The following is a 20,219-nucleotide window of genomic DNA, read 5'->3' on the forward strand; positions in this document are numbered from 1 at the left end:
AATGAGGTAGACCATGTTGAGCAATCTCTTGTTAGTTTCTGGCCTCCTGATTCTCCTCTGCTCTCGGTGCTTCCTAAAATCTACAATAACAGGTGAGGTTGAATTTGATGAGTGGATTTTGAAGTTGAATTATGGCTATTTTGTATGTTTTCTTCAGAGATGAGCCAGTATATGTGAAAATGCTGGTACCGTTCCTTCGTTACCTGTACTGCGAGCCCCAGAGGTTGTCTGAAAACGCTCTGCTTCGACACAGCCTCCTCAGGGTCCTGCTCCAACCTCGAGGGGTTCCTGAGCCTGACAGCCTGCAGGAAAAGGGGGCGTCTGGCACTTCGGTGGTCCGTGAGCTAATACACAGTCTCTTTGACCTGCTTCCATACATGCTGGTAAGCTGGCGGATGAATTCTGATGTGCTGAGCTGAAGTGGCTCCATAGCGGTATGTGGCTTAGTCCCATAGCATCTTTCAACTGAAGGTTTAAATTGTCCATCGCTGTAAATTTTCTATGGTGCCTAGCTCTACTTTATAAGTGAGCAATATGGAGTTTGTAAATAATGAAAGAATGTTAATTTAGGCCTGAACTATCCATTTAAAAAATTTTTACACACTATATCCAATGTGCAATCAGTGTGTTGTTGTCCTGTGACCCATCAGGTGGACAGTGTAACCGCAGTGGTTGAGTTTAGCTCATTTGCTGAATCTCTGACATCGGCTCTGCTCATCGATCCAGGCTTCTGGAGGAAGGAACTGACTCAGCTGACACTTCAGCTCCTGTGTGCCTGTCAGCTGAGTCTTCATCTGGGAGGAGAACTGATGTCTCTCCTTCACACACTCCACCAGATAATACCTGCACATGCAGAGGTGAATGCACACATCGCACTGTTATTTCCTGCCTTATTTTATGCAGATCATTTAGGTGGAAATGGAAGTATGAGAAACAATAACCTCTATTAAAATCAGTGCTGTTTATTAACATTCATTTACAAAATGCAGATGCAAAAATGTATTATTGTAGAGAAAATGGCAAAATTAGTATTTTTTTTGTTGTTGTTGTTGATGCAGTTGCACTCAGTGTGATCTCAACAAATCTTCTCCTTTCATCTTTTTAATGGTTTTGTTTGCACAGCATATTCTAGCTCAAAGCGATTTGCATTCAGCTTTCCCTCTGAGGCTCCATCTGTGTCAAACCGTTTGTCTGATTGTGCTCTATCTAACTGTAGGAACTCCCGCCTGAGCAAGTGATCATGGGAATCTCCCTTCTACTGCTAAGTGCCTCCACCTCTCAACAAACTGCCCTCCTAGAGCTCGGTAAAGCCCCTCTTGCTACCTGAACAAAGCAAATTGACACAGCTAGTTTAATTTCCACAGAAAACGGTGGAATTACAGGCTGTTTTTGCTCAGAAATTGTAGTTTCATGCTGATTGCAACATACAAATAACTGTGAGAAATTATGTGGTTTATTGGTGTAGGGTAAATAATAAAATAAGAAAAAAACAACAAAAAAACACTGAGCTGACTTATGTTCAATTACGACACCGTTGTTTTGTATAGCCTTTTAGCTAGAATTTGGAATTTTTGCTCATATTTGATGAGGTTTGGCATCATCCAGTCTGTTATTTCCCTGTTTATTACCACGAAGCTCCTTTGAAACAATCTTTGCTATATCAAGCAATATAAACAAAGGTGACTTAACCCTAACATGATGGCAGCAAATCTAGTTTATAACTATAACTTCTCTTTGTCTCTCTGCTAGCTGTAAAGATTGTCCCTCCTGAGCTTCCATCTCCTTGGGGTGCATCTTTGCTGGTGATGCCCTTGTTACAGGTGCTGTCCTGCTCCAGCCTCATGGAAGCCCTGACAGACACACAGACACACACAAAGAACCTTGAACTGACCAATTCACTGTTGCAAAGGGTTCAAAGAGAGGCCTCAGATCGAAAAGAGGTACCATTAATAATCATGCACCCATTCAGGAGAGGGTTTTTAAGGTAGCGTGTGACATTTAGCTTTGCGTTTGCCTCAACAGGACTCCACACAGCTGAGTTTGCCTCTCAGCACTTGGTACAGCGAGCTTCAAGTGGCCACCAGCGTCCTGCACCGAATTTCCGTAGACTCCATTGCATCCATGGAATGGCTTTACTCCCTGCAGTCATCCCTCTCTGTCTGTGAACACGTCCCAGATAGTGTTTGTCTCCTGGTGTCCCATGTTATCGTCAGCAGTCACGGGGATCTCTGCAGGTTAGCGCTGGAGACTGCCGCTGCCATCGCCGAGGTTGACCCTGCAAAGGTAAATTTTACATCTCAGTGTTTAGTTCTGTTAGTCTGCTGTATTGCAGTTTTGCATTATCTATAGGGTTGTAACGATTCATTCAACTCACGATTGGATTCGATTCATGATTATTATTATATTTAACAAAATTAGATTGAAGACATTATACAGTAAATAAACACGTGTCATTTTATTAGGCTAATGCTGCGCACTTCTTCGTGAAATTAACCCTTTCATGCATAGTGGTCACTACAGTGGACAGCTATTTAAAAAGCATTTTCTTGAATTTGCACGGGTTTTTATGGCAAAGTTGCACATCAATCTCTTCATTGGACCCTGGTGCATCATCCTATAAATTGCAACCAAGTGGCAAGCCTTTGTGTTTCGATTTTTTCCCCCTCCAAACCAAGATGGCCAAGGGTCAGTCAGACATGCCAAGTTGCTCCAGAATATCCACCCATTCCTTCTATCCTAGGAGACTCTTGTAGGTAAAAAAAATATTGCAGCATAAAGCAATATCTAATGAGTCATATCACAGTAAAATTTTCCAAGTTTTGATTTTAGATTGAGAGAAAACTCTGATTAATCACATGTCCACTGTAGTGGACGTCATGCATGCAATGGCTATATTTCAGCTACAATTCATAATTATAATGTGAATATTGTTTTTGAAATGTAAAACTTAAAAACTTAATATGCATTGACTTTTTCTACTGTAAATAATTGTATTTGTATTATTAGAATGTAATTTTCATTGACATCGAAAAAAATCTGATTTTATAATGCATGTTATTGTAATGCGTTTTTTACTAATAACATCAAAAAGTAATCTGATTACGTAATGCATGTTACTTTTAATGTGTTTCTTTACTCATAACATCAAAAAGTAATCTGATTACATAATGCATGTTACTTGTAATGCGTTTCCTTTCTCATAACATCAAAAAGTAATCTGATTATGTAATGTGCGTTATTGTAATGTGTTTTTATACTCATAACATCAAAAAGTAATCTGATTACGTAATGCATGTCACTTGTAATGCGTTTCTTTACTCGTTACATCAAAAAGTAATCTGATTAGGTAATGCACATTACTTGTAGTTAATTACTTGTTAGATCAAAAAGTAATCTGATTAGGTAATGCATGTTACTTGTAACACATTACTTTACTTGTAACATCAAAAAAGCATGTTACTTGTAATACCCCCAACACTGATCATTTCAGATGAGATTGAAAAAACGTATCGCTAGGTTTTCTCAGAGGAGGGCTATGATAGAAATGTGCATGTCCATCTTGAACATAATCATAATTATCAGCTAATAAGGGTAAATCTCCATACTCTGGTGCACTGGAGGGAGCATCTGAGTGGTTTCCACAGTTGTACCTTGACAGGCTGTAGAAAATTCTGATGGAATCATGTCCTCATGTTCTGATATCAAAGATACGCGAAGTGCAACTTGTATGAAGTTGTATGAAGCCATTGCAATATTTTGCATTTATATTTTTTGCATATATTTTATAGTTTTCACATTATTTGATATAATTGCATTGATTAGTTTGTTAAATTCACATACTTTATCTGTTTGATTATTGTCTTATATTTAATACAGTATATCTTCAGTTTAAACCAACCGCATGCTGTCCACTCAAGTGGACCTCTGAAGATCTCTTTGAAAAATTTGTAAAAAAATAAAATAAAAATCAATTCTTGTTTTTCATGCCCTAAGAGCAATAAAAACACATAGGAAAAAAATCCTGACTGTGGTTATCATAATTCATGCATGAAAGGGTTAAAATATAACAAAACTAAATTGAAATTTTAAAACAAACCCCAAATCAAACAAGTAGTTCTCTTAGAAATATCTTAATATGAACACACTAGGGCTTTGTCTGTGCACTTCCCATTTAAATAATTAGAGGAAACTACTGGATTTTAATCATGATCCAAACAAAGATGCAGCATACATGCAGAATGAGTAGTTTTTCATCTAAATTAGACTGTATAATTTTTTTAATTTGAAGCAAAAACAGAATGGTCTGACTTAATTGGTGAAACTATACTACATAAAACATATCTGAATGAAACCGCAGACGAGCAGATTCACTCTCTGACAGCAGGTGGCGCTTATGAACTGCAATGATACAGTGTTTACTTGGTTACGCTTATGATCACTACTTTAATATGCATTATAGAGAGGAAAGATGAAAAGAAAATGCCATGTTAACTTTTTTTAAAGACAGTCAGTTCCCCTAATATAGATGCATTCATATAGACTCCTACTAGTGTTCCTGTAGCTCAATTGGTAGAGCATTGCGCTATCAAACCCAAGGTTGGGGGTTCGATTCCCGGGGAAAACACATGATAGGTAAAAATTGATAGCCTGAATGCACTGTAGGTCGCTTTGGATAAAAGCGTCTGCTAAATGCATAAATTTAATTTAATTTTAATTTTACTATTATTGTGTTGCAATTTGTTTGGCATCTCAACCGAACTGAATTGTCACATATTTGAATCGATTTTTGAGCAGCTCACAGTTAATCGTTACATCCCTAATTATTTAGTAGGTTGTGATGCAGCCCAGTGGTTAAAGCTTCAGGCTGGTAATCAAAACTTTGAGGAGTTCAAACTCTGTAATTCAATCTCCATTGTCTCCATAAGAAAAGCAGTTAACATATTTTTTTTCTGTAACTGAAACTTAAAGGAATAGTTCACCCAAAAGGGAAAATAGGTTTTAAAAGGGTTTCTCCATCCCAAAATGAAAATGTTGTCATCAATCATTTACCTCCATGTTCCAAACACGTGAAAGCTTCGTTCGTCTTCGGAACACAATTTAAGATATTTTGGATGAAAACCGGGAGGCCTGTTACTGTCCCAAAGACTGCAGAGTAAATTACACTGTCAAGGTCCAGAAAAGAATGAAAGACATCTTCAGAGTAGTTCATCTGCCATCAGTGGTTCAACCGTAATGTTATGAAGTGACACGAATACTTTTTTTATGAGGAGAAAACAAAAATAAGCACCATTTTGAAGAATATCCGCTGAACGCAGGCTGCGTTCACACTTTTGTGTAAGCCTCACCACAAGGATGCGCTATTTTCATTCATATCAAAGCATAAATACACATAGAAAATGTACTCTTGTGTTGCGGCTTACACAGAAGAGTGAACGCAGCTTGCGTTCAGCTCATATTCTCCAAAATGGTGCTACGGGTATGTGGAGAGACAGAGGAGATGAATTGTTGAGTATAGTCATTATTTTTGTTTTCTTCAAATACAGTACTAAAAGTATTCTTAGCGCTTCATGATGTTACGGTTGAACCACTGATGGCAGATGGACTATTCTGACGATGCCTTTCATACTTTTCTGGACCGTGACAGTGTAATTTACTTGGCAGTCTATGAGACAGTCACAAGCCTCCCGGTTTTCATTCAAAATATCTTAAATTGTGTTGCAAAGACAAACAAAGTTTTTACTGGTTTGGAACGACATGGGGGTAAGTGATTAATGACTAAATTTAAATTTTGGGGTTGAGTAACCCCTTTAAAAATTATAAACACAACTTGCCAACATTGTTTTCAACATTGATAAAAATAAGATATTTTTCCTTATCATGTGACACTGAAGACAGGAGTAATGATGCTGAAAATCCAGCTTTGCATCACAGGAATAATTTACAAATTACAAACTTTCAGCTGGAAAACATTATTTTAATACTAATAATATTTCACAATATTGTTTTTCTTGAATTTTTCGATAAAGTTCAGCCTTGGTGAGCAAACTGAGCATAATAAACTTCTTTCAAAAACATTTTAAAAATCTTACCAGCCCCAAGTGTATATAACAAAGTAAATATTAGAGTTGTGGTGGTAGAGAAGATTTTCCTTCGTGGAAAAAACAGTAACGACTTGAGGCTGAGTCAGTGATGACAGTTTTCTTTTCCTTTAACCATAGATTGCTCCAGAAGAATTGTCAATGTAACATACGTCAGCATTATGGAGTTATGGAAACAAGTTAGACAAAATAGTTATACTCTACTTCAGACAAAGTTCTCATAGATTCTTCAGAAAACTAAGTTTTAAGTTCTGCCTTTTTTCGATCGGACTCCATTTGGCATTCAGGACTGTTAAGGATTTTCACAAAACCATTTTCTAAGCTCAAATTGATGAAATCCACAGTCCTTAGACACATTAAGAGCACCACATTGTTCCTTGAATGAAAGGCATAAAAAATAGCACAATTGGAAAAAAACTATTTTCCCTTCATCTTTCGCTTTCATTTCTGTCCATTATCCAGATGTCATTGTTACTAGGCAACATGTGCAGCCTTAGAAACTGGCGCAGTAATTACTAGCTAAATGCTAAATGAAGGTGTATCATGGTGAAGTAGACCTGTACTCCCCTCTTGCATTCATTACAGAATGCCTTAGGGCATGCTTTAGACAGAAATAATTGAGACCAGGAGACTGGCAGCCATGAACATGGGGAGTGTGTGACCTGAGGGAGGATATGCAGTCCTGCAGGTCTGCTGTAATCACACTAACAGGAAGATATTCAAGGAGGCTGCAGCACAGAGGAATATTATACATCATCTGTCACTGGCTCTATGCCCTTATTAGAGGCCTTGGCTGGGTGCTGAGATTCACTCTCTACTGCTTTCCGATTAAGGCTGGGTGATTTATTGAATGCTCACAATATATATTCCCAGTGATTCTGCTGGTGATAGAAAATTATTGTGTTGATTTTATGATGTGATGTGCTTTTCATTTGACCATTAAGTTTACTAGGAAACATGTCGTTAGACTAGTTGCACAACCTTTCCTGTAAGAGAGCGTTAAAGGGATAGTTCACCCATTATGTTGAACATAAAAGATGATATTTTGAAGATTGCTGGTAATCAAACAGTTGGTGGTTCCCATTGACTTACATAGTAGGAATAGAAATACTATGGAAGTCAATGGGAAACACCAACTGTTTGATTAACAATCTTCAAAATATCTTCTTTTATGTTCAACATCAAAATGCAACAGGTTTGGAACGACATGAGTGAGTAAATGATGGCAGAATTTAAATATTTGGGTGAACTATCCCTTTAAGACAGATATTTTAGTGGCATCTCTTATTTAAACATTCAGTAACATAATAAGTGCTGTTGGTAGGTAAATTAAATGCATTTCAGTGAATCAGTTCAAACTGCCCATTTCAATTAACTGGTTCATGTCATCATGTCACCCTAACCCCCAAAAATGTCAATTTATGTCCTTATGTTCATTTAGTGAAAAGCAGTGTTGATAATTATTTGAAGCATATTAAGTGGGAATCAAATTTTTTATGAAAAAATGTAACTTATATTCAGCAAGAACTCATTAATCTGAGATAGAGAAGTAAAACATTATTTTTAAAACACTATAAATGTCTTTATTTTAAATAAATGCTGTTCTTTTCAACTTTCTATTTGTCAAAGAATCCTGAAAAAAGTATCATGGAAACTCAGCTTGCTGTCATAGAAATAAATTACATTTTAAACTATATCAAAATGGAAAACAGTTGTTTTAAATTGTAAGAATATTTCACGATATTACTTTTATTTTATTTTTATCAAATAAATACAGCCTTGGTGAGCAACAGAGACTTCTTTCAAAAATATTTAAAAATACTACCAACACCAAACTTTTGAACAGTATTTTATCATACTCTTTCTCATACTCTGCATATGTTTTCTCTTTCTTTCCACTTTTTTTTTCATCCTCACTCATTAAGGCTGTTAATTGGCTTGCTCTGCAGGTCAGAGGTTGTGCTGGTTTTCTAATGGGGATGCTGAGGGGTTAATCTCCAATTAGAGATTAGAACAACTGCCATGGTGTCCCAAGGGTTAAAACTGTTCTCAAGAGAGAGAAAGATCCAGTATTATCGGTTAGTGGGGGTCTGTTAGGGAGAGGCTTGTCTGGGGAATTGTTTTACAAATATTGGAGAGAAATGAGGAAAGACAGTAGATTTTATGTGGTGTGTTTTAGATGCCCACTTTACACACTTATAAGCCACCTTAGAAACACTGTACTTAAATCTTGTTTACTATGCTTGATCTAACTTGCCACACTTTTTTTTTTTCTTCAACAAGAGAAATATTGCATAATCAAACCTTATTAGGCTATTAAAACATTAGTGAGTGTGCCGCTATATCTCCAGTTGAGCACTGTAACTGGGGGAATACCAATAAACCGATGCATTTTAATTATGTAAAAATGTTAAAAGCATGGGGACTTGTTATTTAGAATCAATGGGATTTTTAGTTCTCTATAATGTACTTAATGTATATTATATATTATATATATATTATACAAATATTTATTTGATTTATACTAGTTTTATTGTGAGGGCTTTACATTTTATTGCTGGCATTTATATCTGTTTGACAAACGTCGACTGTTTGAAATAACTTTTACGTGTAGAAGCAGGTGCTAAATGGGGTTTTACAGTCAATAATAATTAGGGTTTCCAGTGTGGGTACATTGTCTTGAACAGACATGCATTGGTCAGGGTCTCGTCTCGGGCTAGATCTGATCCTAAAGGGGTCTAATCTTAATATGAATCTAGGTTTTAGAGGCTGTGGTCTTGAATTCAACTCTGATGCCTCAGTCTTTCAAAACAAGCCCTGGATGAGCTTGAGTTTTGTTGGTTGCTCATTGTATTGACTAACATTTAAGTTGGCATTTCCTGGAGCAAAAGACTCCAATATAAACCAGCAGACCCCTTCACTCACCGCAAAGCATGACGTTTGAAGCCAAAAACATGAAATGAATTAGCTAAGCAGCTCTTGAGTATGTGCTCAGATCTGATGGCATACTTCTCAATGCAGGAAAAGAGAGTTTTCAGGTCCTTCACATGGTCCACAGGTTTTCAGCAGTTTGTCACTGTTCACTGTAGCCCCTCAGTTTCTCCTGAAGTCAAGCATACCTTTCATTTTTATTTTGCTTAAGCTGGGGAAACACTGGCCTTGAGCCAGTCTTTTAGTATTATAGAAGCTTCTGGAGCAGTGTTTATGCTACAGAAACAGCTTGAGAAAATAAAGAAAGAGAGAAACAGGGTGTTAGTCAGACGGTTGGAGAGGATTGCTGGAATGAACTTCAAAGCTGAGGGCTCTTTGGCGTTCCTCGCCCACTGCATGAGATGGATAACTTGTGACAGTCTTGCTCGGTTTAACTTGAATGAGGTGGGTGAGAAGAATAAGACTTTGCCCTCACACCCCTCCTCCATCAGCCCCTCGCTGTGATGAGCATGTCTCCTTACATTATGAGGATGGTTACTTGCTTTTTCTTTTTACTTTCTGTATTGTTTGATTGTTGTCATATCCCTCTTTCCTATCTTTCCCTTTCTTGCTGTTTTCAGTTTTCATATAGTGTTTTTCAAGAGTCTTTCCATTGCATTTGCCATACATGCTTTGATTTTTAATTCAATTCTTTGCAGAGCTCTTTGAAAGGATTGGATGTTAAAAATGCCCCATGAGCGACTGATGATGATTCATTTAATTTCTGTCAGCTTAATGAAAATAAAACTGAGACGTTTGGCTCTTCTGCTGCAGGCAATGAACTATAGGTCCCATAACAGCAATGTCTTGACCCCCTTCTAGAATTTTAACATTAACTGTTAACATTTAACATTGACCATTAACCCAGATTTTGGGGACGGTTACTTGTGCGTTTATCTATTTTACACCACTGCAGCTCTTTATACAAGTTTTTTTTATGTTTTTTTTTGTTAAGTCTTTAAAAAGCCACTAGCCTTTGGGTTTTAAAAGCCATTTTAAATCTCAATTGGATGCTGATTTATATTCCATTGCTTTTAAATGTGTCTGATGTGCACGAGTGTATTTAGTAGGTCAGAGTTAATTGTCTATTAATTGTTTGCTTAATTATTTTTCCCATTTACCTCTAGGTGCCATCTTTACTTCCCGTCCTGATGTTTAAACTGGGCAGAGTGTCTGATCCGGCTTTGTCTCACTCTGTTCTCTACACTCTGCCAAAACTGGGAACCCACAAGGTACAGTCATTAACATGCACAGCATGCACTGTTTACCTGATGAGGGAATATTAAATTAGAAACTTAATAGATATTTTTCAGCAAATGTGTTTTCTTGATGATCAAAGTTTTACCAAGAAACATAATGAAAAAATTAAATGTAATTAAATGTGCGGTAGCTATTCATTTTATTAAGATGATGTTAACATGTATGGCAGACAAAATTAAGAATGCAACACCATTTACAGGGTAGTGCAGCACAGCTCCACAAAATATGAATATAGTCCGTCTGCATGGATTTGGGATACTTTGCTTCCCCTGTTGCTATGGCAACTGCTCACCTGCAATGTAGGCAACTCCAGCCATTAACCTGACCATTGTCTGTGCCAGTGTTATTCATTTGATTGTGCTAACCATGCATATTATTCATCAATTTTGTATGCAAAATGTGTACTTCAGTAACATTTTGCATGCTGCTAAAATGCTACATCAATAAAAACACTATATGGACATTGCACAGTCTGAAAGGAGATGTTTTGCTGATGTTATTCATCTTTATTTGTGTGCTTAAATGCTTAGGCACTCTATCATCAGCCTTTAAATGTGGGTGGCAGTGTTTTAATTTGAGCTTTTTGTAATCTGATTTTTAAAAGCGCAGCAGAGCACAACCTAGTCTTTAGGTCACAGGCAAAGCATTAAAAACATAAAAGCATTAGGTAATGTAAGTTTGCATGAATTAACTATACTAAGCTTTTAGCTAAGTTTGCATATATCCATTCCTGTTCGTTATGTTTTAGCATTAAGTATTCTGCCTCGTGTGTGTTTATCCTGACTGAGCTCTCCTGTGTTTCAGTTCTGTATCCCGCAGGTGCTTCATGTCCTCCAAACTCTGGGCAGTTCATCCAGACTGAGGCCTGTGGCGCTGCGCCTCTTAGCTCTTTTATGGAAAAAACAGGTGCAGTTAATGCTGATATCTGTTAAATCTGTTCTTTCTGTGTTGTGTCAGATGTCTGTGGCCAGGATGCATTGATTCTGTGAATTTATGTTGAATATCAGTGTTTAATATTTATTTAAAATGAACGTACTCTCATTTACCGTGTAGGTTCATGCATTTAAATATCATAAAATTCACTTCTGAGAGGCTTCTGTTTAGTATACTAAATTATTACTTATAATGTTTAATTATAATTAAAATTGTCAAATAATATTATTATGATAACAATTTGAGTTTTTTTTTTATTTTATTTTTTATAAAATGATAGTTTGAGTCCTGTTATTAATGAAGTGTAAAATTATTATGGTAATTCAGCTTGATTATTTGATATTTATTTAAATTGATATATTCACTTTGTATCATTTGGTTTATGCTTAAAAAAATTATTATATTTATATTTGATTTAATTATACTATGTATATTTATATTTTTATATATTTATATTTGATTGTACTGTGTATATGTATTATGTATATATAAATATTCACACATGCATGTATATATTTAAGAAAAACATGTTTTGTTTATATATATATAAATATTAATATTTATAAATCATATAAATAATACTTGAATACAAATATATATACATGTAATTATTTTTTTAATATATACATCATATATGCGATTAATCTTTTGACAGCACTAATATTTTCATATAATATAAGAATAACAATTTGAGTGAATTTTATGCATATAACTTAATGGTTTGAGCCCTTTTATTAATGAAGCGTAAAATTGTGATATTAAGCTTTATTATTTAATATTTGTTTAAAATTAACATTCATATTTGATCATTTTTGTCTTATATTTAGTCTACTAATATAATACGCTTAAATATTATATATGGTATTACTTAATGGTTTCAACCCTGTTATCAATTAAATGTAAAATTATACAAATATTAATTAGTTCAGAGAGAATTTGCATGTTTTAGGAAAAAAATACATTTTAACTGCAGTATAAATGAAAGATTATGATTTCAGATTGAATCAGCACATGTGTTTTTGATACCGCTTCTTAATATAAAGTCTGCTATACAGTGGCACCAAAAACTTTTTGGAGACTTCGACCAGACTTACAATGTATTAGTGAGTGACATTGTATTAGATGAAAACTGTTTTCATTTAATGCAGAGGTTTTTTGTTTGTTTGTTTTAAATAGGACCGTGTGTATCCGGACCTGCAGAGACTGATGTCACAGCTTGAAAAATCATCAGTGGTCTTGGGAAAAGATACGCAGTGGGAGCAGATATTGGCTAGAGCAGCCTGCATCAGAGACATCTGCAGAGAGAGGTCTGCTTCACCCAAAATCTGTTTGATTTACTGCATATTCCACACGGGACACGATGCTACCACTGTATATTCGAATGTTAATGACTATAGTAACCATTCACCTTCAAAGGTTTAACATTTACATTCATTTACTCATTTCCCAAATGCCATACATACTGTTCCAGGCCGTACCAACATGGAGGAGACATGCTGGCTGCCATCACGGACACACTGATGCAGTTCTCCAGGAAGGATCAGGCCACCCCTGCTGCTCTGGCACTGCAGGGCTTACAGGAGCTCTGTAGAGCTGAGGTCAGTCTCTGGAGCCCTATCAACAGGTTCACACTGTGCTGTCACAAATCTGAAAATGAAGATAAAAATGCATTTTCATTTCCAAACTATTTCTATAGTTTTGATTGGGTAGACCCTGGCCTTCATGTTCCCTCCTCCCTCAAGACGAAAATTCGAATCATTTCAGGCCTCACCAGGATTTTTGCTTTGTTGGGAAAAGAGTTTTATATTTGTACTGGGTCCGCCAACATTTTCATTGTCCTTTTTTTTACAGGCATATTAAATATTTATTATAAAAAAAAATCTAATTTTACATTTATTGCTTAATATTTATTTTATCATCATGTTCATTATATTGTTTTTATATTATATTCATTTATTTTATTTTAGTATTTAGTTAGTTATATAGGTTTCATTTTAGCCAGCTGGATAATTATCTGACATATTTAAAAAGATGTGTGCACATGATTAAGAAATATTGGATACTGTATAATAATGTAGTACATACGGTTCAAATGTTTGGGGCAAGTATGAAGTCTCGCATGCTCACCAATATTCAATTTCATCAACATACAGACAATGATAATAATATTATTACAATTTAAAATAACCTTTTTTTATTGGAATGTGCTTTAAAACGCAATGGAAAAGCTGATCCTTTGTGAAGCAATTTTCATTTTCCAGGATTCCTTGATGAATAAAAAAAGTTGAGAATAGCAGCATTTAATTGAAATAAACTTTTGTAAGAATATACAAGTCTCCACTATCACTTTTGATCAGTTTAACGCATCCTTGCTGAATAAAAGTGTTAATTTCTTTAAAAGAAAATCATACTGACCCAAACTTTTAAATGGTAATGTAGATGTTGTTTAAGTGATATTTCACACTAGCCAGTGAGTCATTCTTACCGTGTGAATATCCTTCTCATCCGTTTTGTATTCAGGTAGTTGATATCATCTCCACGTGGAAGGCACTCTCTCCTAAGCTGTGCTGTGACACCAGACCCCTGGTCCTAAAGGCCACAGCTGAACTTCTGGCATTAGTACCTACTTTAAACGTCAAAACTGAAGAATATGAGGCACGAGACCACCAACCTCTGTTTCTGATTCCTAGATGTGTGGCATTTTGAAGCGGTGTCTGAATGCATAGTTAAAAGCATGGTTTATTTCTCTCCACATTTGACAACCGGGACAAATCACTTCAGGTATTATGTCCTTTTCCTTACAGAAATTCAGAAACGAGGCAGTCTGTGTTTTATGGGGCTACGCACTTAGTCAGGTGAGTGCTGACATTTTCAAATGGTAATGAAGGGTAGGGATGGCCATGATAGCTGACCAATCACCCGGCAATTGCACCATTTTATGTATCTGCAATATCTAAAGCTTTATTGGCTTCATCAGGACCCAGAGGTTGCAAGCCCGGGTTTTAAAGCTCTCTCGGAGTACCCTGAACCGTCTAACACCATCCTACACTTGCCAGAGCAGGTGGGAATATTTGATAAATACCATCACACTAGTGTTCACCTTTATATATACAGTACATCTGTAATGGAAATATGATCTCGCTACCAGGTCAGACCTGTACCAAAGCAGCCTGAAGAAGAGGATGATGGGAAGGAAAATGAGAATGAGAAGGAGGAAGATGTTTCAGTGCCAGGGACGTCATACGTGAAGCTAGTTTGTCTCACACAACGATCTGTTTTACCAGGTATGATTATACGATCATGGTGGCTACAGTTGACTTGCATTTATAGTTATTTGAACTACAAAACATATATATTTGTGTGCAAACTGTTATGATATTTGAGTTATGTTGGTGTCATATAGATATCTATACTATTATTAATCAGTGTGAATTGGGTTGTTTGCTTTATACTTAATACTTAACCTTCCTGTTCTGCTCATTCATTATACGAGGGATACATTCACTGTTATCTGGTTAGATAACAAGCCAGCTGGCTGTGTTTTTCTGGTGGCAGAAGAAATAAATTGGGACAGATTTTGTGTACTGAAATTTTACATATCATAGACCCAAGGTGTGATCCTTTCACAGTTACTGTTATGTAATTGTAGCATATTTCCATAATTTTACCAAGGTAATGTATTCAGAATAGCTGGATGAATAAAAGATGAGGCTGTGTGTGTCAGCATACTTGCCTAAAAGTACAACATGCAACAGAAACCCACAATATGGACTTATCATAGTTATAAAGACTTGTATTATTTAACCTTTAACAAAAACCTCCTTAATTCATGAGTTTTGTTTTCTAATGCAGCCCTTGAGACCTTCCTAACGGCTCTAGTACGGCAGGAGATGAACCAAATGCCCCGTGGCGTGTACCATTCAGCTCTGATTGGGGTGAATTTGCGCTCTGACCAGGGAAAAACTGTATCTGGAATTCCTTCTTTTATGCTGAAAACATATGAGAAGAACAAGCAGCCGGGTCTGAAACCTGGCTTAGCAGGTACATATACTGTAGAAGAGTCATTCATCATTTTAAAATTCTTCTAGCTAATGCTTGTTTGTCACAACTGAAGTAACAACTCACACATTGCATAATTCTGTGTTTGTCCTGTTAAATGTGTTAAATAAATATATACAATATGTTGGTTTCGATTGGTCTTTTTCAGCTGGGCTTCTACTCTGTTATGACCTTCCTGTTCAAACTGACAAAGATGGACATCCAATCACACGATTTCTTGTCAGCAGAGGGCGGAGTTATCAACAAATGTTAGCCACCCTTATTCATGAGGTACCTTCTAGCAAACACACAAAAACTTGAATTCTGTTTTAAAATTAAATGATATTTTACCCCAAAAATGAGAAGAGAAATGTATGCATGACTAGTAATTTTTTTTTTTGCACTGTATTTTCATATTCAGTGTATTTTATGTCAAATCATTTTCTATTTTTAACTGTTAATTACTGCTAATAACTGCTAAATTAATTTTAAATACCGGTAAGTAAATTTTTGAAATTGTAAGCCAAAGTTTTAAAATTGCTTGTTTTTGTTGTTGTTATTACTTTTCTTCATAATTATTTTACTTTCTTTTATGTAAAGCACTTTGAATTACCATTGTGTATGAAATGTGCTATATAAATAAACTTGGCAAAAAAAAATTTTTATATTATTAATTATATTATTATTTTATTTACGGTCTCGTAAATGAACAGTCCAATGTACAGTCCGATGTTTGTTTGAAATTCCCTTTTTTTTTTCGTCATTGGTGACTTACTTTAGATTCTAGTTTCTGTAATTATTTTATCAAATTATGCATTTGATTATTTCATAAAATATTTCATTATTTGATTAAAATATGTACAGTGATAGTTAAAAATCGTGAATGTATAAATACATAAAAATGTTAATAATTTATCTCGGTCTCTTCCTCTCAGGTGAACATCCAGCCGTCTGAATGGCATCGTTCTCTGCTCTTGCCCCAGGCCTGGCGGGGCTTCATGAGCCGGGCTTACCATGCAGCTCTCAAGGTGATCCTGTGGGATTTTTAGACCATCAGATCAGATGTATAAGAATAAGCCTAGCTTTACAATTAAGATCATAATTCATGTGATTAAACTCACTGTAATTATTGTCCAGGGTCGAAAGGCAGAGCTGGAGATGCTGCAGAAGCAGGGTAAAGAGAGCCCAGAGGAACTGCAGTACAAACAGCACTATGCCTGGCTCTGGTAAGATTCACTCATCCAGATGCATCTACAGTACAGACTGGCCTGGTCCTGGAGTTCTTCTTCAAGGTTTTGAACCATAAGATCAAATTTTGATATTGTTATTAAGAATTAGGAGTTTAAAAAAGAAACATGCACCAAATGTCAAAATCCACCAAATTCACAGTAAGATCAGGAACAAATGTATAAAATAAGCGGTGTGTATTTTCACTTCATCGTGACTTCAACAGTAGGGTCTAAACAAGACTACTGGAGAAAATGCTTTCTATGTCTATTTGTTTCTAATTTACAGTAAATATTGTTAGGTTTTACAATGATAAAACAATTCATATACTTATAGTTACACTTTCTGATTATCAAAAGTTAGTTGAACTTATACAGTATAGCATGATGAGACCTCGTATATCTACTAAAAATCAGTTGTTATTTTATTATGAACTCGGTTTTAAATATAGTGACATTCATACAGTGCCTTTAGGTGGGGCCACTGCAAAGTTTTTAACATGGCAAGAGCAGATATAGTTTAGAGTTTTTTTTAAAAAGGACCTCTAACATCGTAAATAGGTTTTTTAGTTTACACCATGACAATAGTCAACACAGCTGGTGTGGTTTTAAGAAACAAACAAAAAAAATTCAATGCATTATATGCAATGTTCTTTAAAAAGCTAATGGATGCAAATATATATATATCAGTTCTCACTAAATATTTCATATGAACCCTCAAGAAGCACAGACGTCATAGCTGACCCAAAAACAACAACATGTAATGTGACCGTGAATTATATTGAATGGTTTTTAGCACAAAAAATCTTAGCACTTTCAGAAACTGTGAAGATGAATGCTGCACAATAATGAAAGCCTCTAGTCTAAAGAGTAGAGTGTAATTGGAGCTTTGCACCATAGAGAGGAATGTGAAGGTATTATTTTATATGTCTTGCTTGTCGAACCATCCAGAGCTGTTGAATTGCTTTCTGAAAGGCTTTCAGCTGCTTTGAAAAGCCTTTGAATGCAGACTGACATTTCATAAGTCACATATGAGCGCATGCACATCACCATTACGCAAAATGTATATAATTTTTCAATGTAAATCTGTTGGCAATTATAGGCTGTTATTGTTCACACGGTCTCTCGCCATAATATGCATAACCACACAGTCTGGGAGAACGCCATCACTCAACCCCGAGAATGCCATTTTGACTGCCTGTCAGCCAGTGAGTGATTGATGGGATATAACATGTTCGGATGACAGCCAGAACTTTATTCCCCATGGCATCACTGATTCTTGTTTGTTCCGCAGTCTTTGTGTAATACAGTTATTCCACTCTTGGCAGCTCAGGGCAGTGTGTACACAGTCACGTGCCCTGAAGCATGCCAGGAGGGTTGGATGGTGCGAGACCACTGGGATTGTAGGGTAACAGCCTTTGCCCCGCAGAAAGAGATGTCAATTAAAGATGGTTTAAACTGGAGGAAATGAGGTAGACGGGTCTGATTTTGTCAGAGTGGGGTCCAAAAAATGCTAGACCTTCTTAAGTTATATTATATACATAACAATTTTGAGTTAAATGTTCCATTGAAAAATGAAAATAAATGACTTAGGGTTTTCTTTATCACTTGTTAACTCCATTAGTTTGTGTAAAAACTGAAGATCAAGTGATCCTGTGTGATTTGAGAATGGTTCGAACAAAGACAATCTTGTGTTTCAGTGAAAGCAAGGACATCTGGCCTTTTTAAACTGCACCTAGAATTAGTAGAGAATTCTTATTCATTTGATGTCATTAAGTTTCGTTGCTTAAAATGTTTCAAAATCCTCCTGCTTTTCCATGTTTAAATTGGAGGAATCCCAGATTGTCAATGTGGTCTCAGACTTTTGGGACCCCTTGTTCTGTATGAAGCCATGCAAATGGTCCTTGGCTCTTAAATCATTGCCTGAGGAGATGAAAGCTCTTCTTGTCAGTCTGTGGAGCACCTTAAATCATATCCCTCTTTCTGTCTTTCCTCAGGGTCAGAGACCAACTGACTGATGTGGTCAAATCTGCCGCCAAGTAAGTTACTAAAGCTGCTGATATTCTTAGGTTTGTAAGAATATCACAAGATCCCGACAAGACCCTTGTTTTGTCTTTTCTAAGCTAAAACTTAGAACTATCGATTTTTTTTCTTTTCAAAATGTTTTATTAGTAAACAGAGTGATTTATATTCAGAATCTGCAGTTTGCTTTTATTCACTGTCGTCTCTTAGGAAAGTTCTCAGTGTTTTATCGATTAAATGTAAGCTTATAATTGCTCACACAATCCACATATTTGGGCCTGTTTTCAGCATTGATGCTAGTAATCATTCAGCATTGCTGCAGTGTGTTCTGTTTAAAATCAGCCTATATGTGGATTAACATTTTATCATTTTGTCTCCATTATGACAGAGATAGTCCAGTTGTTCAAGGTAATTCTATCCTGGCACTAAGTGGTCTGGCTGTTGTCTTAACCAGATATGAGAGCAACCTTCCTACACAGTCTGAAAGTGGACTTGAGGTTAGATGCAGCTTTATTATTTAGTTTCTGGTTACTGAAAAAAAAAATAACCTGGAAAACTTCCCAATAAACTGTCATTTTCTTTTCGTAGGTGGGTCCGGACTTCCTTCCCACAGTTCACTGGCTGACGATGGTGATTGACACACTGCTCAGCATTGTTAGCAGTAACAGTAACCCTAAAGGACAAGTCTTCCCATGGTTCATTCATGTGAGTTATAACTCCCTCGGGAAATCATTTCAATGATTTTTACAGATTCCACTGTTGGTGTATAAAGTACAAACTGCATCCTTGTTAAATCCTTCAAATATTATGTGTCCTTAATGCATATGCTATAAAAGTCTATAATATTGCTCCTTCAACTAGTAGTAATGCCATATTGGTAACACATTATAATAAGGTTTGATTTATTAACATTAGTTATTGCATCCAGAGCTAACATTATACTAACATTACAAAACAAAAATATAATTACATTAATGTTGACTTCAAACTTTAAATTTTACAAATGTATTAATGTACAATATATGTAGAGAGTAACATCAACCTACATGAATAAATACTGCATAAGTATTGTTCGTTGTTGATTCATGATATCTACACTACTGATTAAAAGCCTGGGGTCATTTTAGTTCACATGAACAAATAAATACTTAAGCTTTTTACTCAAGTAAAAGTGTAAGAGTACTGGTTTAAAAAACTACTTAAAGTATAAAAGTAAAAGTAGTGTAAGGGGAAAAAATGCCATTAAGAACAAAGGCTTAGGCCATGCCACAGGGGCCTATTGTGCACTACCCCACCCCAGGCCATAATGACTATAATGTTATATTAAAATGTTCATGTTGAAAAATTTGGGATGCACTAGGCTACCTGTTTCAGGCGCATATATGCCCATTGAAAATGAATGCACTTTAGTACAATGCAAATACATTAAAGAACTAGAGATATGATGACTAGTTGCCTATAAGTATTGTTATGGTGCAAAAAGTCAAATTTCAGAGGCATGTCATCAATAACCTTTGATGGAATGTAAATGTACATCCAAGCTTAGCTGCAGGAATCTGCGAGGGCAATGGACAAGAACATTGGTGCAGGCTTAGTAACAATTACCCTTGTATGGTTGTCTATATACTAGTGTTGTCACGGTACCAAAATTTCAGTATTCGGTACCGATACC

The 20,219-nt window shown here is 35.9% G+C and overlaps 1 protein-coding gene across 1 annotated transcript in view; it reads left to right on the forward strand.

The window, feature by feature from the left end:
- Positions 1-20,219, forward strand: part of focad (focadhesin) — a 52,371-nt gene that overhangs the window by 16,077 nt on the left and 16,075 nt on the right. The window contains exons 7-26 of the mRNA XM_059507265.1: positions 158-383; positions 651-857; positions 1,217-1,304; positions 1,750-1,940; positions 2,023-2,283; positions 10,196-10,300; positions 11,133-11,234; positions 12,438-12,568; positions 12,733-12,859; positions 13,782-13,916; positions 14,066-14,116; positions 14,239-14,322; positions 14,410-14,545; positions 15,114-15,302; positions 15,469-15,590; positions 16,235-16,327; positions 16,437-16,525; positions 18,523-18,564; positions 18,936-19,044; positions 19,136-19,252. Coding sequence (XP_059363248.1) covers positions 158-383; positions 651-857; positions 1,217-1,304; positions 1,750-1,940; positions 2,023-2,283; positions 10,196-10,300; positions 11,133-11,234; positions 12,438-12,568; positions 12,733-12,859; positions 13,782-13,916; positions 14,066-14,116; positions 14,239-14,322; positions 14,410-14,545; positions 15,114-15,302; positions 15,469-15,590; positions 16,235-16,327; positions 16,437-16,525; positions 18,523-18,564; positions 18,936-19,044; positions 19,136-19,252 — 2,605 coding nt within the window. The remainder of the gene's footprint in view (positions 1-157; positions 384-650; positions 858-1,216; positions 1,305-1,749; positions 1,941-2,022; positions 2,284-10,195; positions 10,301-11,132; positions 11,235-12,437; positions 12,569-12,732; positions 12,860-13,781; positions 13,917-14,065; positions 14,117-14,238; positions 14,323-14,409; positions 14,546-15,113; positions 15,303-15,468; positions 15,591-16,234; positions 16,328-16,436; positions 16,526-18,522; positions 18,565-18,935; positions 19,045-19,135; positions 19,253-20,219) is intronic.

This window comes from Carassius carassius, chromosome 2 (genome assembly GCF_963082965.1).
Source record: "Carassius carassius chromosome 2, fCarCar2.1, whole genome shotgun sequence".
NCBI lineage: Eukaryota > Metazoa > Chordata > Actinopteri > Cypriniformes > Cyprinidae > Carassius > Carassius carassius.